Source organism: Helicoverpa zea, chromosome 26, assembly GCF_022581195.2.
Source record: "Helicoverpa zea isolate HzStark_Cry1AcR chromosome 26, ilHelZeax1.1, whole genome shotgun sequence".
Taxonomy (NCBI): Eukaryota; Metazoa; Arthropoda; class Insecta; order Lepidoptera; family Noctuidae; genus Helicoverpa; species Helicoverpa zea.
Window position 1 is genome coordinate 8,338,031 of NC_061477.1, and position 25,370 is coordinate 8,363,400.

General features: G+C 35.3%; 1 protein-coding gene across 1 annotated transcript in view; it reads left to right on the plus strand.

The window, feature by feature from the left end:
• LOC124642902 (probable ATP-dependent RNA helicase DHX35) overlaps positions 1-25,114 on the plus strand; it is a 49,252-nt gene extending 24,138 nt beyond the window's left edge. The window contains exons 3-17 of the mRNA XM_047181651.1: positions 13,556-13,720; positions 16,748-16,828; positions 17,017-17,076; positions 17,764-17,926; positions 18,310-18,407; positions 18,522-18,677; positions 19,041-19,131; positions 19,736-19,877; positions 21,277-21,396; positions 21,811-21,974; positions 22,505-22,632; positions 22,952-23,095; positions 23,453-23,543; positions 23,821-23,971; positions 24,976-25,114. Coding sequence (XP_047037607.1) covers positions 13,556-13,720; positions 16,748-16,828; positions 17,017-17,076; positions 17,764-17,926; positions 18,310-18,407; positions 18,522-18,677; positions 19,041-19,131; positions 19,736-19,877; positions 21,277-21,396; positions 21,811-21,974; positions 22,505-22,632; positions 22,952-23,095; positions 23,453-23,543; positions 23,821-23,971; positions 24,976-25,090 — 1,869 coding nt within the window. The 3' untranslated portion in view covers positions 25,091-25,114. The remainder of the gene's footprint in view (positions 1-13,555; positions 13,721-16,747; positions 16,829-17,016; positions 17,077-17,763; positions 17,927-18,309; positions 18,408-18,521; positions 18,678-19,040; positions 19,132-19,735; positions 19,878-21,276; positions 21,397-21,810; positions 21,975-22,504; positions 22,633-22,951; positions 23,096-23,452; positions 23,544-23,820; positions 23,972-24,975) is intronic.
• Positions 25,115-25,370: the final 256 nt, after the last annotated feature.

The window sequence follows — 25,370 nt, forward strand, 5'->3', positions numbered from 1 at the left end:
CGTAATTCAGCCTGCCGTATCATATCTGGAACGTTCGTTCTCCCGTAAATGAACTACAAAACATGTGTAGTTACTCGCAAGTGTAAAGCTTTTAGCCATTCCATGGAGAACAAAATGACTAGCGGAGATGTCATAACGCAAAATCTCTTAAGAAAGTAGCGCGCCAAAATGCGGGTGTTTGGGGACGACGAACGTTACTATCACCGCCCTTACACGCCTATGGAACCCGCCCATTATTTCCAAAATTTAATCAATCAAGACCAATCTTTAACAGATTGGTTTTCATTTGACAAGGGACCCGAACGCCTCGTTAGTTCTAGTAACTGATCACGCCTACACTTTGACCTACAAGAAGGCGCCTGACTCCCTTATGACATCTCCGCTATCTTTCCTTCCTCCATGAGCCATTCATGCTGTTTTGAGAACCTATTAAGTTATTCTCCGTGAGAACTTAAAACAATTGCATAATGGTTACATCATGCTTCGAATTCGTGTCTACAACACATAATATGTCTGAGGTTCTTGTTTGTATTTTAATGTTTTTGCTAGTAAATAGAATATACATTGCTGTTGTCTTTCCTTTAAAAGGATCTTAAATCTTTTATTATTTTTGGGACCCGTAAAAACTTCAGACAATGAACTGACTCTTTTGGAGGACACTGTATGTGGTAAGACCCCTTTATATGGTCATATGATGGTTCTTTAGATTTTCAGTTATCATTCCGTATTATCCACCAATAAAATCGTTTCGGGTCAATTTGTTCTCTATTTTGTAGAATGAACGTATAAAAACGGTGTTAAAAAAGCAGGAAATGGAGTGTAAACTAATTAACTTCTTGCAATTAGGTCAAGAAACATTGCCACCAAATGAACAAAACGTCCGTGAACGTCCAGAACTGCATTTTGTGACGTAACCGAACTTTATACATACTATGTAAGAACCGTTGGCGTGTTACCAACACGTGTCAAGCTCTATACAACAAATATAGATTTTCACACAAATTGTTTGCTTAAGGGAGATGTGTCAAACGAGACCTCTATTTCGGTAATGGCATTTTAGGCTATGTGTAAAAATATAACTTAATAGTATGGTAATAACGGTGAAAATTGCCGTACTGCAGCGTCAATCAGCACCAGCCTAAGACCATTGAAACAAGACTTATAAAGAAAGATACGTTTTGTTAAAGGCAGTCGAAAGCCTACCTTAAAACTATTCTTGGGTAAAACTCTTAAAAGTTGTGAAGAATCAAAGTATATTCAACAGATCTAAATAATTCAACTGCTTTTAGTTCGAAAACTGTCTCCAACAAACACGAAAAAGATTCACAAGTTTTCAAAAAGAATGAAAAATGGAACTGACCGTGATTCTTACTACATGTTTTTGTGGTCTTTGACCGAGGGCAAGTTTTGGCGAAAATATTTGTCGTCTGAAACGGATTTATTGAAGAAAAATTCCTGTTTTGTCTACGTCAAATAAATCAAAGCTGAAAAGGGACAATAATGACAAAGTTAGGTTATTTATTGAGAACTTGGATAGTTTGAAAACTTGACACATCTTCCTTAACTTGTTATTCTGAGGTTTTATTCATAACATCGCCTTGTTATTTCATGCAACGAGATTGTATGATCATACAAACGCTACAGACGTCTACATTGTAATTTCTTTTAACAAAATGACTGACTATGTCTCAATGAATTAACGTAGTTTCATTTGACTTGGCAGCTTTCTTCTTTTGAATGGGAATAATTGCAATGATTTGGATCCTAAGCTCTTTCATTTACTGCATCTTCACTTTGCCTCATTTGGACCCTAAGCTCCGGAAGGAGAGGAAATTTTCTCTGTTTCTGTCTTCTGTGGCGTTTGTATGAATACTATTTTAATTTGTAAAGTGATCAAGAAATGCCTTGTGATAGGACTCATTGTGCCAATAATGTTCTGGCATTTAGGATACAAATGTAAACGCTAGATTTTCGACTGATTTCGGTGTAAGGACTTGTTGGTTGGATATTGTAAATATTGTCGCTATTGTTGTTTGTAAGGTCAGTACATTTTGTATAGCATGTTGATGTATTTTTGTAAGTATAGTTTAAGTTTTATGCGAATCGTTCCTGTTTCCCGCAGCGGGTCATTCGCTTTGAGACCATGATGTGTATTAGCAACAAACTTTCTATATTCTATTTTAATTTTAATTTGTAATAAATCTGGAAGAAATATCTGTCAGAAACTTTATAAATTATTTGATTACAGTCTCTGAATCCAATTTCGCTTCGAACTATAAATCACTAATTTGCTAAGACAGCTTTTGAGACGGTTGAAAGGAATTTGCCCGAATGACGTCACGGGCCCATTGTAAAATATTTTAAGACCCTTATTCTTTTCTTTTAGCGTTTTGTAAGAATATTATTCTTGTTTGAATTCTGAATTCTCTGGAGATTTTAAGGGCCTTTGTTTCAAGACTTGTATTATTTTAGATGGTGGAGTAATTTAGGTGAAGAAATTGAATTGAATTGGTGAATCAACTGTCAAATAATTTAAAGTTCTTGTATTTTTTGACGAGTGAATATAAACGTATGTGGTAAGTGGTATATAGGTCCGAAAGTTTGTTACTAATTCAAACTAAAGTATTTCAAAATGCCATCATATCTTATTGTCAGTCATATTGAATTAATTTTAAATAAATAGGTATCTGTGATTATTTGTTTAAAGTGCGGGTAGTTTACTTATATTAAGATTTTTTTAAACTATGTCTAAGGTGAAAATGTTAAAAAGATATTTATTTATACTGTTGTGTGTGAAATATTTTATGGGACATTTGAAATGTGCCTATACGAACATTGCTTAGTTTTAGAATTTATTGTATTTTCCCGTCGATGATTCAAGAATAAAATACATCGTGTTAAGAAATCTTTCGTTTTTATTTACTTCTTTTTAGTAATTTTCTTGATCAAGTGACAATCAGAACATACATAACCTACTTCATTATTTTTTACTAATTGTCTGTAATTTAGGTATAATTTTACTTCAAAGTTATCAACCAGTGTTATCTAGAACACCTGCAATGAAAATATTCAATGTAAGTTAAGATAACGGTTTATAAAAAGAAACTACAAGAAAGAAATACTAGTCATACTATATGCCAGTAGATAGGTAATGAATCATAAAAAATCGATAGACGTCGATAAGACTGAAATATCTAATCGATATTTATGACTGGCTAAGGGTAAATATTGTTTCGAAAAGATTATTTTTATGAATCAATAAATGTCCTTTAAGTAACGCGACAATCGTCAAAGCAGGTGTTTAGTCAAATTACAGCAATTTGATATGATAAGAAATTTTAATTCCGTTGTAGTCAGACGGTCTTCTAACTAATTTGTACTATAATTTACCTGATAGTGGAAAACTAATTCTTTCCCTAACATCATCTCCCGAGTTATTTCCCAACTATGTTGGTGTCGGCTTCCAGTCTTACTGGATTCAGCTGAGCTGAAGGAGCGACTGAACATGATCTTGATGTAAAAACTTTTGTTTTTTAAATAGCCCTTTGCAGGCACTTATGGGAAATAAGACACTTATAGTTGCTTACAATTTAGACTGGAAGCTGCCCCAACATAGTAGGCTAGTTTCCTAAAAAATAATAATTAGTCCGTCTTGTAGATTGTCCAAAATTAAGCGATACGTATTTTTTCTTTTTTAAATTGGATCAGAACTTGTTAAGATATAGCGTGTTAAAGTTGAGTGTGACGTCACAAGTTGCTACAATTTTCAGGACACTGTGACGTAAAAGGCCCCCACTCCTAATTTTTGAAGTGTATTATCTTTGTCATTTTATGTTTAATTAAATAAAGAAAAAATACGTATCCAATATTTTTTGATTATCTAAAAAGCGGACTAAATATTATTTCATTATTTCGACCCTGGACACTACCCTGTTGGGAAGAAAAGCTTGGAAGATGATGAAATGCCTCCAAAATTTTAAAAAAAATATCGAATGGAGAAGAACTGGCAATACACCAGGATAAGTAGCAGCATAAAACAATATTTTTTTTACATATTTATGTATGTTCTCAGTCAATGAAACATTTTTCAAATAACGCCGTATTTTTGGATTTCGCCCGTGTATCCAAACCGTACCTAGTTTAGTTATGTTATCAGTATCGACCTTTTGCATTATAATACTTGTGGGATTAATCAGTTTGTAAAATTGCCCGCTTGTAATGTACCATATAAACATTTGATAATGATATCGGCTTTGTTGGTTGATTGTGGGCGGTTTTGCGTTACATACAAGAATAAACTGTAAATTGTTGATCATGTTATTCCCCGAATACAGTGCTGAAATAAGTACCTAAAGCTAATTATGTACAAGCTGTTCCCTGCTGTTTCACACGCGTCCCCAGGGATCTGTTTTCGGAGCCGTCAAAAGCACATACATATAAGAAGATGGTTGGAAAGTTAGACCAGTTTAGAAGGTACAAGTTTGCCTTCGCTGTCCTTAGCTCAATAAAAAAAATGGGATAAGAAGGACGATAAACGAGAAAAAACACATAAGGAATGTTTGACAGGTGTTGTACCAAGCGGTAGATCCAGCAATAAGATAAACGAGAAAAAACACATAAGGAATGTTTGACAGGTGTTGTACCAAGCGGTAGATCCAGCAATAATGGGAAACATAGGGAGGACAAATTGCAATTTTCTAATGAATTATCATCAAAAGTGCTACAAGTGCATACCTACTCGATAACAATTGATACAGATGCCTCCCACGTTGCAATGCATTATCAACATCCAGGCCGTTGCTCTACTATGAGTAACAAAACAGGAAAATCTGTGCTTATACAAACGTAGGTATGTACTGACCAAAAGCCTGGACTTCAAACAATTACCAACATTGAGGCCTCAGGCATAAGGTTCAAAATACAATTGCGTAGGTACTATGTTATAGAAAATACCCCGTTCAGCCCTACTGGTTCAGTACCGGCCCAATGCGTAATAGTAAATGGAAATTAAGTAGAACAGGGTCTAAGCACTAGTATAACACATTAACTAGAATATAAACACTCCTGAAGTATAAATGGAAATCTTCGCACTAAGAAAATCTGCATATTTCCACAAGACTTCGCTTTTAGACATTAGTGCTTGACAATTGACTGTGACTGCTTAATTAAAGCTTCTTCATCGTACTTAGCAAAGTTTTAGGGAGTTCAGGTGAGCAAATAAGCAAAGTCAACAGTATTATGTGTTTGCTTTCCTGCAGTTAAACGGTAGGTAGACCCATCCAGGGCAACGGCAAAGCTATAAGCTGTTACGTCTTCCTAGAAATAGCTGTAACTAAGTCAACGTTTCACGCCATTAAGTTTAAAACTTCCGGGTGATAAGCTGCAACTCCATAATCTTATATTACTTTGTTTTATTTAGGTCGTACGATAGTGACGTTGGTTGTTTCATTCCATCAATGGCATCATGCTTTAACCTAATTTTATTTGTAGTTGGTGCAATATGCCTTCTTCTTCCAAACTCCTTTATATCATTACATCTCCTCATCATCCTCCGAGCCTTTTTCCCAACTATGTTGGGGTCGGCTTCCAGTTTAACCGGATTCAGCTGAGTACCAGTGCTTTATAAGAAGCGACATCCTATCTGACCTGCTCAACCCAGAATCCGGGCAACCCCTTGGTTAGGCTGGTTATATCATTTCATTTAACGATTAATATTCTTTCCTGACTTTATTTTGTATTATCATTGTTGGATTTGGTATTTAGTGAATTGTCGATCATGTAGCTAGGAATTATCCCACCCTAAAAAGCTTATCGGATTAGTAGCACCTACCTGACTACCGCTGATTACTTATTACTACGTCTACTAGTAAAAAAATACACATTATTTTGCAGACATCAGTGTTCATGCATTTGCTCTGTAGGACAAATTAAGGCAATAAATAAATAAAAATATCTTCTGTTCTGAAACGAATACATTTATCCAGATTCTTATTATTCCATATTTTCGGGTGTTTGAACACTGTCTCATTCATTATTATTCGTCTGACGTCCATAAGCAACTGCTTAACGTACCGTGAAAGATGTAAAAACTATGGATAATATGCTACGCTTTAAACTTTTTACGGTTTAACCGTGGTGAATGTAATTTACTACATAGTTATTTTGTCAAATAATTACAGCCAATATCAATGCCTTAGTTTTACTAGGGGAACTCCGTCGTTCAGTCACAATAATTTCTATGTAAGTATGGTGATCGTGTATCTTAACCAGCAGCCAAAACAGACGCCTGCCTGCCTGCTATCTCGATCTCGTGTTAATGAATACCCAAAACAGCCCATTGCCTAGTTTTTGGGGCTAATAAGAAAACAGCGTTAACTTCCTCTTAATCCTATGTGTTTTTATGTTTTAAGTTTAGTACTCTCTATTCCCTTTTATACTTTATACGTAACATATGGTCATGGAAAATATAAAAACTCAGACGAAGCATCATACATAAATATTGTCACAGCTATACTTTATAGTATACTGATTTCAACCTTCAAAGAAGCATTGACCGGTTACGTGTAGTCACGAACGACTGATTAGGAACAATAAAAATATATTACAAATAAAAAATAAACACAAACAAGAAAACGCCATGAAATGACATTCGATCGTTTGATGAAAAGGTCACGACCAGAAAAATATCATATAATTTAAAATAGACCTTAAAGGGACAAAAATAAGGTCCTAAATGCTTTTAGAAAGTTCTGTTTTCGTCTTGAAAGCATTTGGACATATCTTTTCATTTTAGTAATCTCAAAGGCATAGGTGAAGATGGTTTCGTTTAAGAGTTCTGTTGAGTAGAGATATACCTCTAGTAAGTATGTAAATACTAAAACTTACCTTCTAAAAGGGGGTTCCCTATGGTGGTCTTGATTGACTTGATACAAATATTTTCTACTTCAAATAATTGGTTACCAATCTAAGCTTCAACCTTGATTGATCGACTACCACTATTGTTAATTACTAGTCTCAACTTTAACACTAATATACAGTTAACAAAATACTCATTATTACAGACAGACTGAATATAATTTATGCAAGTCGGGTAGCAATAATTCACGTTTTGCTCGACTCACATTTCAAAATTAGGACAGACATGGATATCTGACGTCGGAGCCAAAATGGCGCACGAACTGGGTTTAAGAATATAGCTGGATGAAATAAATAGTACTTTGAATAACTTCAAATGTATGTCTGTTATTGACAGTCAGTTTTCCATGAAACGAATTGACGGTTTTGAAAGGAAGGACAAATGGGCAACTAAAGGATTTTGTGGCCTGTTTGATACCGACCTAGCCTGCCGCGATGAGGTAAAATAAGAACAAACATTCTAGATTGCCTATTTAATGTTCTCAACTTTTTTTTTGGTGGGAAATCATCAAATGACTCCTCCCGCTGTGGGTTAGCAGCGTGAGGGAATGTCAGACTTTTACTGACTAAAACCCATCATGTTCCTTTGTAGGCCTTTTATGTACCAGGGCCGCGGTAACTCTTTCGAACGATCCCGCAGCTTGATGTTCACAATTTAGACACATAAATCATTCTTCTATACTTCGGCCGTTCAGAGAATGCGTTCCTGACACCTATCAGTTAGTCACGACTAGTGATGGGCACAACATAACACTGAGTTCGTTACCGTTCCTTCAAAATGAACCGCCGCATTATTTTAAGATTATTTTCGTTTTAAATTGGCGGAATCATTTGTTTTATATTTTAGTTATTTAAGTGGAAACCAAAAAAAGGTAATATTCATATAATAAAATTGTTTTATTTATTCTTTGTTACAAGGACATTGAATTGAATGTGCGAACAGAATATTAATCAGACTCCGATTTGCTTGAGGAGGTGGTGTCTTCATCATCATCTTCGCCTACATGTATAATTATATTATTATCAATAACAGAATCAATCCTGATATCTCGGTCTAACAAAAGCCGGGTAATCAAATAAAAACAGATCGAAAACACTTGAAAAACGTGGTCTATGCGCACGAAACGACAACGGACGACTGTTTTAGCGTCACAAAATGGCGGCCCATAACGCCATTTGGGGTTACCATTTTTAATCTAAGTATAAAAATGCGGTTTGGTCATAGTTTTATTTTTATATTTCATAAAAGTTATAATTAAGTCTTATAGTCCATTATTTTCCAATTCTTAAAAAGAAAATCAAAACGTATTATTTTATATTATAACTGTATAAGAACAGATTACGATACTTGCCTGTTATTTTTAGCACAGCACTACAAAATATAAACCGCTGACATAACCTTGTAATAGCGCAGTATAGATTTAGAAAAATATTGTTTACCAAGTTATTTGACACTCAGTTTGGCACAAAATTATAACATTCATTGATTATTGATATAATAATGTTGTTTTAATGCTCCTCAATGGTTAAAACGGTAAACAACCAGCAAAAATATTTTTATCGTAACTGCAACGCCATTGCAAAGTTACGTCGTCAGTTCAATCGCGACGTGTCAGGAACGCATTCTCTGAATGGCCGAACTATAATAGCGAGTCAGTCAAACAGTAATCCTTGAATAATGACGTATCAACATAATGCGATTAGTCTAATCCGTTACGATAAAATCTACCAACGCGGTAGGCTTATCACCGCGGTATGCCTAAATACCTATTAGATGGTGTTTGTCTGTGACCTTACGGATTATTAGGGCTGGCCCATTTGATATTTTTTTGCCTATCATAGAGAAAATGCTTGACATTTATGATATACATGTTCTAGCCAAATCGAATGGCTTCTCACACTCAACTTCCGAACACAAGTACGCGGACGGAGCCATATCTCCATAAAGATGGTTTGTGTATTGTACAAGTTTAATAACACTTCCACTTCTTGTCTGCTCCTATGTATGCAGCAACTTTTGTTATGTTGTGGTTGGTATTCCCCCCAAAGGTATAAAGGTTATCTATGTCAAAGTTTAATATTTTTGGCAGATATTTTGTTGTATTCTTATAATTCCGGACTAGCCGACCAAGATATCGTGAACTTAGTAAATCTGTTCACGAACACCAGAGTAACCAAGCATGATGTCAATATAATAAAAATACATAGTCATCCTCATCATCCCAATTTTATTTTCATATGAGAATTATAAAAGATGATTATACACATGCCTTATTTAACCTACATGGCTATTTTAACATAATAACCTCAAAAATTAACATCGTTCTAAATAGCCTCACGGTTAGCCTAATCAAAAGAGAACAACGTACATAGCCATAGAATTTATCTAGTTCCACTTGAAACCATAACTTAGTAAGTTAAGACCTGATCTCAACTTGGCTTCGGACTAACGACCGTAAAAAGAAACTAGTTTGTCATGTTGTGGTGTTCTTGGAAACTTGCAGGCTTATAACTAGTTGTAAATCAATGTTGCTAGCACTTACCTACTACTATTTTTATGTCTTTTTTTAATGCCATGGTTCAAGACGACCTTGTAAGGATCTTCATTTTATTTTCTTATCACTAGGCTTAGGCCACTTCATGTATTATATTTTTTGGTCTTGGTCTTCAGCTATCATTTAAACATCTTTGGCAGACGTTACGGGTAGTAAAAAGCTAGTAAGTCTGACAACCAGTCTTGCTGGGGCTTGCAAGGGGTATTGGGTTTCCGGGGTAAATGGGTTGAGGAGGTCAGAAAGGCAGTCGCTTCTTATAAAACACTGGTACTCAGCTGCATCCAGTAAGACTGGAACTGGAAGCCTACGCAAAGGTTAGGCAGATGATGGTTCAAGACGACCTGACAAAGATAGTAATTTTATTTTTCCACTGCTAGGCATATGCTTTCATGTACGGGAAAGGTATAAGCATAGATCTTCAGATTTAAGCAATATGTATTATAATTTGCATGAGCAATCTTATTCTAATTGTTTCTCAGCGAGATTGCTTTTAATTGAATATTAAGACTAGACTAACATTAACACACTCCAATCGAATGCAGACAATTGAGATGCATCTGTTAAACAGAATTTAGTTAATTGGATTATTTTTTATCTCGTATGGTGTCAGTTGTTTTGTCTAAGACTTGAGACGTTTAATTTTAATGTAAATGACACTTTGATAAAAGCTGTTATTCTTTAATAGTAATTGCATGTGTAATTGCTTATTTTCTGTCTGCATCAGCTAAAAGTGAATGTTGGTATCAGTGCTGGTAAATGGGTGAACCGACTTTTAAAATTGGGATCAGTTTATATTAATGTTCTGGACAGGGCAATACACTAGTTTATATGTCATAATGAAGACCTATACGAAATGTTTTTATAACTTTATACTTCCAGTCAGTTTATTACTTCACACTTCCATTAAGTTTATAACTTCACACCCAATATGTCCATCCGAAGTAAAAAGATGTCTACTAAAGCATTTTCTTCAAGATTGAGACCAAACGCCTCTAAGACCACAATCTCTTTGTATCAACCACTGCAGTATACTTAACTCTAAGTCTTTAAGTTGCTCTTCAGCCTAAACAAGCTGCCAGATATTCCTTATCTGCTAACCGCTTGGTAAATGTTCTGGCAATCGTCCAACTGGCGATGGAATAAAAAACTGTTGGGTTAAATGGAGATGTTAGGTGAAATGTCTTCGTTTTACTGCTGGTTTTAGGTGTGGTTTTAATCAAATTACTTCAAATTAAGTAAAAATGTGTGTTCTTGCTTCTGGGTGTGATCAATGTGTGAATCCGTTCAACAATCTTGCCTATACTCAGTATACTACACTCATACTGCTTCTTTGATATCATTCGACTGGTATAATGTCGTAATTCACCAACATGACAAATCATTTAGGAAAGATGACATAAAACAGTTCAATAGCCAAAGCTCTGCCTCTGGAAACTATTACAGGAAATATATTGTCTAGACGTTTACACATACATATACTAATCTACTAGTGACGTGATCTAGGAAAATATAAAGCTAAAAATAAGACGGCCGAATCAGAAAAGTCCTGATTAAAGGAACTTCAACTTGATACCGACACTTACACTACAGCAATCAGGTCAGCCAGTGGCCCATTCATGCAGAGAGTAAATCAACATTAAGCCGAGATTCATCCGACTTAATATCCGCCCCCTTTTCTATACTATATGTTACAGAAATGTAAGGAAAGATTGCAAAGTTGAGAATGTTGAAATGGCCTTTCATTCGGCTTAACGAAGAAGGATTTAATATTTAGGGAAGTGAACGTGCTAAGAGTGAAATGGAAAATAGAACAACAGAAGATTTTTTAGAGTCTTATCTGGATCCTCAATGGTGCATGGTCTTGGTGTCATATCAAAATCGGGATCAGTTTAGGTGTCATAGTACTTCTTCAAGTTTTCGTTAATCAGCGGCCTTCAAGATACCTTAAGTCACTACGACAATTACTTTTCCAAAATTAATACCACCATGTGTATGACAAACTTCCCATCCACACCCATGGGGGACGAGTCGCTTATTAAACAAAACACAAGCCCATTGACACGCCTAACATTAATTAAGCAGATAACACCACATTTTAATTATTGTAAATTAACTGCTCGATAAAAATGCGCCCGTTTATACTAAGCTGATTGAGGTCACGGCCGGCAGATGGCAGTGTTTATTCTAAATGTAGGTGCGTATTATAAATATCCCGTATGCTATATAACATTTTGTAATACTAACACCCACGTGTGTTGCATTGGTTGCTGGTTAAACATGAATGAATTTCGTAAGTTTTTGTGGCCTTTTCTGCTGGTCATTGTTGGCAAAATATGGATTAGTCAGCAATATTATAAGTCTGTTAATCTTTTGTTTATTCTATCTAATCTTTGCTTCATCTTTACGCTTTCGTTGCGCTACGCAAGCTTATCGTGGTTGAAACAATTTTTTTCCTTTTATTAAAATGATTCAGCTATGACTATTGTTTAGAATTTCAAATGGGTAACAAAAATACCTATAACAGAGTTGTAGATATTAAGAACTGTTATTTTATGGAATCTAAAAATTACATCCTAAAAATAGAACTTCGATAGAAACGACAGAATTTCCAGGGAGGTTATTTACTTAGCGTTGTTGATTTTCTTCAGTTTTCTCCTTATTGCGTGGGTTGCTGTTTGTTTTACGACGAATACCGAAAGACTTAACTTGAGAATTTTATTTTCGCCTGATGGTCTTTGACATGGAATTAAAATGAACGGAATTAGATACGCGATTGCAGTAGGAGACGAGCGAAAGCAAGGCAAGTGCATACCCGCGAGTGTATTACCCTAAAAACGTTTTTCTGGTATATTGCAGAAGACCAAATGTTCAAGTGTCCCTTTCAAACCACAATCATCATATGCCTTTTACCAACAATTTTGGGGATGGCTTCCAGTTTAACTAGATGCAACTGAGTATCAGTGTGTACATGGAGCGATTGCTTCTAACCTTCTCAACCCAGTTACCTGGGCAACCTAGTACTCCATTGGAAATCAGTTATCAGACACTCAACTGCGCAATAATATTACGACCATCCCGTAACACTATAACCTGAATGAGGTAACATTAACATCCCAAAATATATCTTACAACACTTCTATATTTTCGTTTTTCCCAAACAATGTGGGTATAACACCGGCGAGATTAAAACCACTAAATAAACAAAACTATTGGAAGAGTGCCAAGAAGCAGATAGATTGGGATCGGAAAAAAACGTAACGCGGTCAGTGGAACGGCTGATGTTTAGGAAACTGATATTTTCGTATCATTTGTAATATTAAATAGAATTGGGAGACCCACCCATAAAAAGACAGAAAGGAGATGGATGTTAGAAAGATAAAGTATGAGGAATGGAAGTGCGAGAGGCATAAAAGAGAGAACTGGTATGAACGAGAACTAGATTCAAATAGGCGCCATCGACTGTCGATAGCGGAGCTAGAGCAGAAAAATAAAAAAATAAAAAATATATATATATATATATATATTAAATAGAGTATACATAGCTCACTTACATAATGATATTAGGTGTACTCACCAATGAATATATGTATAATAGAGAGTCCTGTTGGTTACACTAAGTACAACTCAGGAATAGTTCAACCTATTTGGCTGAAAATTTATAACAAAACTGTATGTGTTGCGGAGGAATGAGGATCATGTTGTGGGGAAGGTTTTGAACATGAATGTGGATGGATATACATAGTGGAATGGTACGAACCACTAAAGAGATATGGATGGATCGGGTGAAAGTCAATATGGCTATAAAGAATGTTACTTGTGTGATGGTGGCAGATAAGAGTAGACAGAAGAAAACAAACTGTGCCGACACTAAAGAATGAGGATGATGAATGATGAAAATTATTTAGCTTGCCTCGAAAGTTACTTTACTTCTACCTCTCAAAAAGATATTCGTCGCAAAGAAAAGAAAATTTAAATGTGACAGTCTGAGTAGTCCCTCAAATTGACTGGCGTTCCAGTATTCGGGCGTTTACCAAAATCTCAACACCTTTACAATACTACTAACGATTCTTTTTCCTTACTTCCAGTATCTGCACGAGATAGGCCACAAGGTGTGCGTGACGCAGCCTCGCGTCGCCGCCGCCGTTTCGCTCGCGTGCCGCGTCGCTGACGAGCGCGGCGACCAGTTAGGCGATGGCGTCGGTTATGCCGCAGCCAGCACTAACTGTAGGAATACAAGCACTGGGATTGTTGTAAGTATATCTACAGATACTATACTTAAAGTATCCGCCTCGTTGGTTAGCTGTTGCAAACGCGGCTGCTGAGCACGGGGTCTCGAATGTTCGATTCCCTTTGTGAAACATTCACAAAGCAGCCCGGAGCCTGGAAGTTGCTGATGGATACACCCGTGCATCGGAGAGCACGTAAATGTCGGTCCTGCGCCTGATCTCTCTCCGGTCGTGTCGGATTGCCGTTCCATCGCGCGCAGAGAGTGAAGGAATAGTGAGTGCACCTGCGTCTGCGTAAATGCTTGTGCACTATAATATGTCCTGCGCAGTTGGCTAATCTCCTTACATGATAGCTCTCATAATAGCGTTTGGATGCTACTTACAATTTACTATTTATTACTTAACTGATCACGTATAGGTATAACTCTACAGTAGGTACGTACTTGTTGAAATGAAGTTTGAAAGTGCTGTTTCATAGATTATTCTCCACATACAAGTCTATTTTTGAACACTAACCTGCCTTACTTTGCCTAATCCATTAAGAGGAAAATACTGTGTATTGTGTTTAGTTACGAGCAAATAATTGCGTTGTAATCAATACCACGAAAAATACGTAGTATGGTTTATAGAATTACTTTATTGTACCTATAATATTATTAATAAATTATCATCACGACCTATCCTCTTGTATTGTAGCAAAATTATAGCAAATTTTCCTGTTTCGTTGAACATTATCTATACTAATAAAATAAAGAGGATTTTTTGTTTGTTTATTTGCACCATAAAGGCTCCGAAACTACTAACCTGATTTGAAACATATTTTCTTATAGAGGTAGTACGGTACTGTTGGAAAGCTACACTCTTCCCGAGTGAGCAAACTCTTAACAAACTAATAATTTGTAAAAACGATAGTTTAGAGATCATATGTTAATCAAAACTTAAAACAAAAAAAGGGGAGTTTTTAAAGGTTTTTCATATAAATCTAATTATAACGTATTTATTCCGGTATCAAATTACATCCAAAATTAGTTCAATAACACACATTAAAAGTGTCTAGGGTATAGTGTGTGTAGCCGATAATCGGCTAGGAGGACTTCATCATAATTATTTACCCGATGACTAGCGCAGACAGAGTTTCCTACTTTTATATTTTATGATATCTATAACGTCATAACATTTTCGTAAATATCCCATAATAAACTGATATTAATATCGAGTGTCTATATCTGATAAAAATGCAATCTAAATTGGTATTTCTATGTACAAACAAAAACCGCTGCAATAAATAATTTACGTATATTTAATGGTGTTTGGGAATTTCCAGATAGAAAAAAAACCCCCGACCCAAAAAAGTACGCAATTGTTATGACAAAATGTTATAAACGATAAACCCTATAAAAAGCAAAAAATAACTTTAAACACTACGTAAGTACCAATTAAAGCATGTCAGACTAAACAAAATTTTGACGTGTCGGGGGACCGCTCTAATTTATTAGCCTAACGTTAGAAGTAATTATATACTATAGTTCGGCCATTCAGAGAATGCGTTCCTGACACGTCGCGATTGAACTGACGACGTAACTTTGCAATGGCGTTGCAGTTACGATAAAAATATTTTTGCTGGTTGTTTACCGTTTTAACAATTGAGGAGCATTAAAACAACATTATTATATCAATAATCAATGAATGTTATTACGTCGTCAGTTCAATCGCGACGTGTCAGGAACGCATTCTCTGAATGGCCGAACTATACCTACTACATTCCTTCTTATAACTTTTACAATTTTGTTTAGATTCGTGTTTTTTTTTATACGAATGTTGTAATTAGGCAGTTTTCATTTGATTTATGTAAGTATTTTTGAAGGTAAAAAGCGGTCCCCCGACACGTCAAAATTTTGTTTAGTCTGACATGCTTTAATTGGTACTTACGTAGTGTTTAAAGTTATTTTTTGCTTTTTATAGGGTTTATCGTTTATAACATTTTGTCATAACAATTGCGTACTTTTTTGGGTCGGGGTTTTTTTTTAATTTATAATTTTATTTTATTTCATGGTTTTTTAGAGGAGCTCCTTAATTTTTCCTTCTTTTTATGATGGGTTCGCTATATGCGATCTCAGCCAAAGTAAGCTGTTTAACAATCCTCATGACAAACTGGCTCTGGGAGAATTGCACAGAGTGAGAAACAATAAAGATTAACTTTTGGTGATCCAGGGTTATATACCATTCTAGGGTTTCATCCGCCACATCCCATTTACAGCATTAGGTTCTCGTCAATTAGAAACATGAAATGAACTAGTTAAGACAAATTAAACGAGCCCAAACTCGATGGGTTTACTAAAAGGCAGTTCAGGGTTACGTCTCCTATCTTCGTGTCCTAACAGCAGACCAGCTCAGTGGTTCCAGAAGACATTAGTATTTCAAATTTTAGATCCCACATATGCTTGCAAGTAAACTGAGCGTGTAACATTCCTATCACACCTAACAAACGAGCTGATGACCTTGAAGACCTGAACCGATTTCCACCAAACATAGCTAAGAACACTCCCGAATGACATTCCTTTCAAACAAAAAAAACCGGTTTTATTCGGTTGTATCCTTAGCCGTTTCCCGTGGTTTAACCATCATCCCGTGGTCATCATCCGAACGAAATTCCCATACTCAGATAAAACCAGACGAGAACCCAGATAATACCTTTTTTAACATTTTAACATCTGTGTACCTACAATAAGTCTTGCCAAGGGTTGCGGCTGCGGGATTGTTCGAAAGAGTTACCGCGGCCCTGGTACATAAAAGGCCTACGACAGAAAACGACGGTTTTTAGTCAGTAAGAGTCTTACACTCCCTCACCGCTGCTAACCCAGCGGGAGGGGTCATTTGATGATTTTTGATGTCGTTAAAAAAAAGGGTTACTGGGTTGCCCAACTGGATTGAGGAGGTCAGATAGGCAATCGGTCGTTGTAAAGCACGGGTGCGGTGAAACTGGAAGCCGACCCCAACATTGATGGGAAAAGGCTAAATAAGGCTAAGTAATAAGTTATATTTTTGTTTCAGTTCATGACTGAAGGAGTTCTTCTACGAGAAATGTTTGCGTCTCCACTCCTCATGCAGTATTCCTGCATCATTCTTGATGAGGTCAGTATGTATGTGATAACATCATTTAAAACTAATCGATCAGTATTTTAGTGCCTTATTTGGGGTACTTTGAAAAGTCTGTAGAGGTAGTTAGTTTCTGCCAATTGCCTGGATCTAAAGAGTATTAACGATAATGTCATGGTAATGAACAAATCAACATTGACACACATTTTAAAATATTTTTTCAGGTGCATGAAAGAACACAAATGACTGACGTTTTAATGGGTCTCCTGAAGAAGATTATCAAGGTAAAAACTATTCCTTTGTTAATTACGGAATTTAATTGGTTAAGAATGTTTGTTTTTTCGAAAATTATTGCTTTTATATTATTTATATACAAATTTCCCTATGCTCACAAATAAATACATTGAATTGAATTGAATTTTTTATAGAGTTAAATAAACAAATCATTCAATTGGTAATAAAAAGTTCATGACTTTTACACACATTACATTATATGCCAAATCTACAAGAATCTTGGTGATTTCAGCATAACAGGAGGACTATAAAAAAATAAATAAAAGTTAATCAACCATTAAGTTACAAACCAGTGAGTTTGTATGTGATGGCCGAAGTTTTACGATTAGATTTAATATTTACGTAATGTCCACCCTATCAAAAACAAACATAAAAAGTTTACCATTTACCCGAGTAGACGGAAAAATGCTTTGGGAAAACAGCTTTTAGGTTCAGTTAGGTATCAGAAAATGTATAGTAATAATCATCAGAAGTTTCACTTTTTTAACAAAAGCGTGATTGAATTTAAATATTTTTTTAAAACTAAACGAGCCTACTTAGGCCCAGACTCCCCCAATAGAAAATTTTCCTCAGTTTAGAAACTTGTCCATTCCCCTTTTATAGACTTGGGCCCATTTTATAAAAAGACATGATCCGTTTTGATCCTGAACGGTAACTTTATGAATCTTTTTTTTCAGAAACGCAAAAACCTAAAACTAATAGTATCATCAGCGACCATGGACGCGGAGTTTCTCCGCGACTTCTTCAATTTGACGGAGAAGAAGGAGAACAAAGCTAGCACTTCTACGATATTGTCTATGCAGGGGAGGACGCATCCTATTGATGTTTTTTATAGCGAGGGTTAGAGGTTTTTGTGCTTTGTAGCCTTATGCATATTTAACTGCCAGATAACTTTGCAATTAGTTTGACTTCGTATGCATTTGTTCGTGATATTGTTAAGAAGCTTTGCTTGTTCGAAGTTGGTCATTATTGCTGTCAAATGGCTATTTCCAGAAATGCAAAGTTATTTGGTGTGAAGAACAAAAGTAATTCTGTCAGTTTGTCTCAGTCGACTGAATTAATTTCAGACCCGGAAATGGATAGAATGTCTTGATTTTTGAACTCGCAAAAACTGATAACTAAAGTTAAGATAACAGCAAGTAAAAATACATAATTATATCTGATCTCAGAAAACTTCTAATAGCGCCATCTAGTAAACTATAGTCTCATTTTTCAATTTTCAGAACCGGTCCCAGATTATGTGAAAGCCACAGTTGACACCGTCATTAAAATACACGAAAACGAGCCTTTTGGAGATATACTGGCGTTTTTGACTTCACAGGTGTGTTTCTAAGCAGTTTTCTACATAAACTTGCTGAAAAGAGTGTATTAAATGATGTAATAAAATCTCTTAACATAATAATCTAAAACATCATTTCTATTCTACTACTCCTAGGAAGAAATCCAAACAGCTCTAGAAACTCTACAAGCATACGCGGACACGAATAATGCAACGAACAAGCATCGATCCCACTTCCCTTCAGGTATCAAGGCGGCTGATATGTTGCCGGTGCCTATGTATGGTAGTTTGCCTCATTATAGACAAGTTAAGGTATGTTACCAAATATTTACTAAATAAAAGAAAGTCTAGTTAGTTGCACTATTTATAGCTGTGGGATGGCCGAACCGATTTCGATGGAAATTGGTGACTACCTCTCCACCACTTTTGAACCAGAGGGACATGGGATGGGACGTGAACGGCTGAACCAATTCCGATAACCCTTGTTTTGTTGTATTCATCGCAATCAAGAAAATTTTTGTATAATATAAGAAATAAAAGTAACTTAGGACATAAAACACATTATTCCTCTTCTTCGTTTGGGAAAGAGTCTCATTGGGACAAGGGTAAAATAAATAAATTCAAAAGAGTGTAGGTAATAGTTGCTTTATAGGTATCTACGCCATGTAATTGCAGGTGTTCCAGCGAACGGACAACAATCAGAGGAAGGTGATCCTCGCCACCAACATCGCCGAGACTAGTGTTACTGTGCCCGGCGTCGTCTACGGTAAGTCATCTAAAAAAATTACAGTGGAGAACAAAGTGGCTAGTGGAGATGTCATAACGTAATATGTCATTTAGAGTGAGAAAGTAAGTCAGCAAATGCGGGCGTTCAGGGAACGAGGAACGTTACTCACTCCGTCCTCATACGCCATCTGTGGTACTAATTATTTTCAAAATTAAACTTTCAATCAATCAAGCCCAGTTTTTAACAGATTTGTCTTGGTTTTGACATAGAACCTGAATGCCTCGTTAGTTCTAACAACTAATCACGCTTATCGCACGTTACTCGACCTGCAAGAAGGCGCCTGACTTACCTTCCTTACGGGATCTCCATTCATCTTTCTGTTTTACTTTTTGACTATGTCGTAGTTTCTAGTAGCTAACTTCAGAGTAGCAAAGTTATTTGACAATATAAAGCAGTTCAAATTCCCTTTATAATAAGTTAACAATAATAGTTGATTCATTCAGAAGGCAGTACTCCTTGATACGGCTTTGTCCGATATGGGTGTCCACCTATTTTTTATACATTTAAATATGTTTAATATGTAGAAAATATGCTATAAAATAAATAAATGACAGTAATTACATTTAAATATAAATATTCCCAGTAATAGACAGCGGCTTCCACAAGCTGCCGTACTTCGACCCCGCGGTAGGAGTAGAGAGTTTGGCAGTCACGCCTATATCTAAGAACAACGCCACACAACGCGCGGGGCGGGCCGGCAGGACTAGTCGCGGGAAGTGTTATAGGTACCTTATACTTGTAAATTAGTAGTAGTTGTTATTTGAGGTAATGTTATAAAATAGTTTTTTTTATTGCTTTTGAAAAATTATTTCACCGTTATGAAGCTACAGCTATTGACATGTCATAATCATGGGACGCTGGTAAAACCTCAGAAAACAGTCAGTTATTTTGTTTTTTGGTTTCTTATTAGTTGTTTAACGTGGTTTCACCCATGTCCCGTGGCAACTGCAATACATAATATAGCCTACCATCTAGCTTCCCAACAATATAAGAATTTTTCAAATTGGTACAATAGTTTCAAAGGATTTGCGATACAAACAAATAGAAAGTACTTTCCTCTTTATAATATTAGAATCGAAATACAGATTCTCCATTATTTTATTTTTAATTAAAAAATCCTAGTCATACTATATGATAATGTTATTTATAGTTCGGCCATTCAGAGAATGCGTTCCTGACACGTCGCGATTGAACTGACGACGTAACTTTGCAATGGCGTTGCAGTTACGATAAAAATATTTTTGCTGGTTGTTTACCGTTTTAACAATTGAGGAGCATTAAAACAACATTATTATATCAATAATCAATGAATGTTATAATTTTGTGCCAAACTGAGTGTCAAATAACTTGGTAAACAATATTTTTCTAAATCTATACTGCGCTATTACAAGGTTATGTCAGCGGTTTATATTTTGTAGTGCTGTGCTAAAAATAACAGGCAAGTATCGTAATCTGTTCTTATACAGTTATAATATAAAATAATACGTTTTGATTTTCTTTTTAAGAATTGGAAAATAATGGACTATAAGACTTAATTATAACGTTTATGAAATATAAAAATAAAACTATGACCAAACCGCATTTTTATACTTAGATTAAAAATGGTAACCCCAAATGGCGTTATGGGCCGCCATTTTGTGACGCTAAAACAGTCGTCCGTTGTCGTTTCGTGCGCATAGACCACGTTTTTCAAGTGTTTTCGATCTGTTTTTATTTGATTACCCGGCTTTTGTTAGACCGAGATATCAGGATTGATTCTGTTATTGATAATAATATAATTATACATGTAGGCGAAGATGATGATGAAGACACCACCTCCTCAAGCAAATCGGAGTCTGATTAATATTCTGTTCGCACATTCAATTCAATGTACTTGTAACAAAGAATAAATAAAACAATTTTATTATATGAATATTACCTTTTTTTGGTTTCCACTTAAATAACTAAAATATAAAACAAATGATTCCGCCAATTTAAAACGAAAATAATCTTAAAATAATGCGGCGGTTCATTTTGAAGGAACGGTAACGAACTCAGTGTTATGTTGTGCCCATCACTAGTCGTGACTAACTGATAGGTGTCAGGAACGCATTCTCTGAACGGCCGAAGTATAAATTGTTACAGATTATACACAGAAGCTGAATACGAGAAACTACCTCCGTCCGTGCCGCCAGAGATGTGCAGAAGTGATCTATCCGGCATGCTGCTTCAGCTGAAGGCGTTGGGTATTCATAATTTGCTCAGGTAATACATAACCCTTATTTTCTTGTCCATTCAAGGTAAACGCTTCGATTTGTAGACGGAAATCACTACATAGTATAAAACAAAGTTTTTTTGTGGTTTTACTTAAGATAATGAGAAGCCCCGGCAATCCAATTGTTAATGATTTATTGAAATTAAACCTTTTTATTTTAATAATATTAGATATAAGGGTTCTTATTGTTCGCGGTTAAAATATATCTCAAAGTATTTTTTTAATATTGCTTCTTTGTGTTGCTTAAAAAATTCTTACAATTTAAATTTAATTTGATAAACTTTTGTGATAAATATCCTATTGGATTATTCTCTCAGTACACAAGTATTATCAAAAAAAACCTGTCTTCAAAGCCACCAAATTCAAAAATAACCAATAAATAAAACATCTCCATACATTTCTAGGTTCACATTCCCGACTCCCCCACCAGCTAAGAGCATACTATCAGGACTAGAAACTCTCTACGCGTTGAACACTATCAACAAGTTGGGGGAATTAACTCCCCGGGGGGAAACCGTCGCCGAGTTGCCCCTCAAACCCATGTGTGCTGTCATGCTGTGTAATAGCGGTGAGTCATTATCATATCAAGTAAAAGCGTTTTGGGGAGCTGTCCTTTTGTAATTTAAGGAGAAACAGTGCTAAAATCAAGTATAGATCAGTAAACGTTTTTGAATTTGCCTATTGCCGTCCACTGTTGAATGTAAGCCTCCCCAAGGAACGCCAACCATCGCGGGCAGTCGGCATCTATCCATCGCCCTCCACCTTTTTGTAATAAATAAAGTAACTACTAACATGGTTAGTAAATAAATCACATTTTAACACAAAGCCGCCAAAAGGGACACTTGTAAAATACTATACTATACTTATCCTAGTTTTCAGTATTTGTTATTATAGCGGCGGATATCGTGGTTCACGAGATACCATCTGTTGACAGACGAACCGCGAAATGTAATAGGGTCCCGTTTTTCCCCTCTGTGTGTGGAATCCTAATAATATAAAACCACAAAAAAATAATAAAAACCTTCAGAAAATATTACTAATTAAAAAGATACCTGTCTTGACTTACATAATATACATATATCTTGTAATAAATTCCAGGAGAATGGGGTTGTATAGACGAGATTCTATCTATAGCGGCCATGTTGCAAGTGGACAATGTATTCCTCAAGCCCAGCAGTGGGAAGGATAATATAGCTGCTAAAGTTAGCAGGAGAAATCATTTCGAGGTATATTTTATTTATATTTGTCTAGAAAATGTTATAAGGAGACAACATGTTTATTGTTTGTTTGTTTCATACCCAAGAGGCTCAAAAACTACTGAATTTATTTGAAAAGTTATTATGTATATTTGTATAGTTATCTACTGACAATTTTTTTAACTTCAGGTATAATTTTTCCTTAAGTATCTATCATGTAATATATCTGTCTAATTTCTGTATCTAATAAGAAAATTAACAGATAGATACATTATTGAAACACAAATTTAATTTATAGTAATTCAATATTCATAATGTATGTAAAAAATATATTTTTAACAATTTTCAGGTAGCGGAAGGCGATATAATAATGTACTTGAACATAATGCAAGCGTACCTCAAATTGAAGACATCACAAGATGACAAGAGAAATGCTAAAGTCTGCAAACAGTGGTGCCAGAAGTATTACATTAATTATAAAGTTATGGAAAAGGTAATATAATTTTTACAGTTCTAAAAATGGAAAAGGTATTATATATTTTACAGTTCTAAAAATATTTGCAATACAAAATACTTATATCCTAGGAAAAACCTAAAAATAAAAGGTGATTTGTATATTTACTATGGTCAAATTCACTGGTTACTGATAGTCTCTGACAGCCTATCAAGAACTTACCTACCAGATTTTGGTTTCATAGGTTTCGGTAACAAATTGGGCAGAAATTATAAGTAGCCATTGTCTGACAGATAGCATTAACTATCAGATAACTAACTGACACTATATTAGTACCTAATCAGTGAAAGCATGCCTATATTTTGGGATTTGAATTTATTTGTTTATAATTTTCAGGCTTGTGAAGTGCGAGACAGTTTAGAGAAACTCATCAAAAGAAAGTTCCAAATTGAAGAAAAAGTGTTCGATGGCATAGATTTGGGTTCAGGTATGAATTATGGTTACTAATGTTCAGCTGATTTTCGAAATTTCACCCGCGTCCCGAGGTAACTACATCCCGCACCCGCATAAAAAAATACTTGAGTTACTCCTTGTTATATCAGCTATCTGCGAGTGAAAGTTTCTTCAAACTCGGCTCAATCTTTTTATGATACTTTTAAACCTTCGACATAAAAAAGGGAAGTTTTAAATTTCACCAATCTATCTTTGTTTCAGTCAAATACACTTTATGTCTTAAACTAATTTGAAAATGATTTATTTTCCAGGTAAAACTCAACGTGTAATGAAATGCGTGTTATCAGGCTACTTCCCGCAGGCCGCTCATCTCAGCGCATCAGCGACGTTCCGCGGCATTCGAGGCGCGGAGCTACACATCAGTCCTGATTCTTGTCTGTTTAATACGCAACAGCCTAAATGGTATGTATATTTGTGTTAAAAAAGCACGATAAACTGTAGGTCCCCGCTGTCATTTAAACAGCTTTCGTAGCCTTTAGGGTAGTTAGAAGTGTGACAACCAGTCATACCTAGGTGTATTGGGTTGCCTGGGAAAATGGTTGTAGGAGGTCAGATAGGGAAAATGGTTCTCATAGAACGAAGGTCAAAACGCTGGCGTAAGATAGTCCAACAAAATGTATACTAATATAATAAAAAGGATTTTTTTTTTTTCATTTATTTGTACCCCAAATAATCCGAAATTACTGCAACGATTTAAAAAGTTCTTTCGCTATTGGGAAGCTGCACTATTCTCGAATAATATAGACTTTCTTTTATCACCGTACGGATAATAGTTCTCATAAACACAAATTAAGTATTTTGAAAAGCATTTGTGTTTTTCCTATAATAGTATTTAAAATGTCGTTAAATAATATATATATCTTGATATATATACAACATGTAACTTAATTAACGCACATCCTGAAATTAGTTTGTTCAGAATCGTTTACTGAATCGATTTATATCATATTTAATATAGGTAATTTTTTATCCCAAAAATAATTAAAACTACGGAAATTATTGTCATATTAACCTTGTACAGTCAAAACAAATTCAAATAGACCGTAACTCAAAGTAATAAGACTTCGTGTATTGTCGGCTTTTTCCGTAGTTTCGTTATGTTGTGTCGAGTCGAGCGGGAGCGTAGTAGTATGACCAAAAAGTTCTCCAAGAATTGGTATGACTAATTTATTAAATAACAATGCATATACATGTTAAATTAAAAATTCAGTGTATGTATTATGATTATAACATAATATTCTAATTAGGGTGTTTGAGGGTGTGCGTTAATTACGTTACATGTTGTATATCTTATATAGATATATATCTTGATATATTTCATACACACACAGTCGGTAAGCCCAAAATTATGCTATTTATTAGCTTGTTGCCAAAAAAATTAAAATCATTAATAACTTCTGTTCCAGGGTAATGTTCGCAAGCGTACAAAGCACAGGCGACAAGACGTACATGCGAGAGATGATGACCATACAACAAGACTGGTTATTAGAACTGGCGCCGCATTATTATAAGCAGACTTAGCAATAAATGTTGTTTTTTGGTTTATGTTTTTTAGTTTTATTTTTTATAGTTTTTATTTTTATGAATTGTGGAAAATATGTATTTACAATCATTCACTTTAAACTGAGTTAGGCAGTATTGTAACTGTGAAACTATTATCGACATTATCTGCCTTGGAATAAGATTTAAAATCAAATAACTCTACTGTGACACGATGAGTTACACCATTTAAGTATAACGATAACCAAACCATATCTAACCGCGATTTCCTAAATAAAAATGGTCCGGTTGATAAAATGCG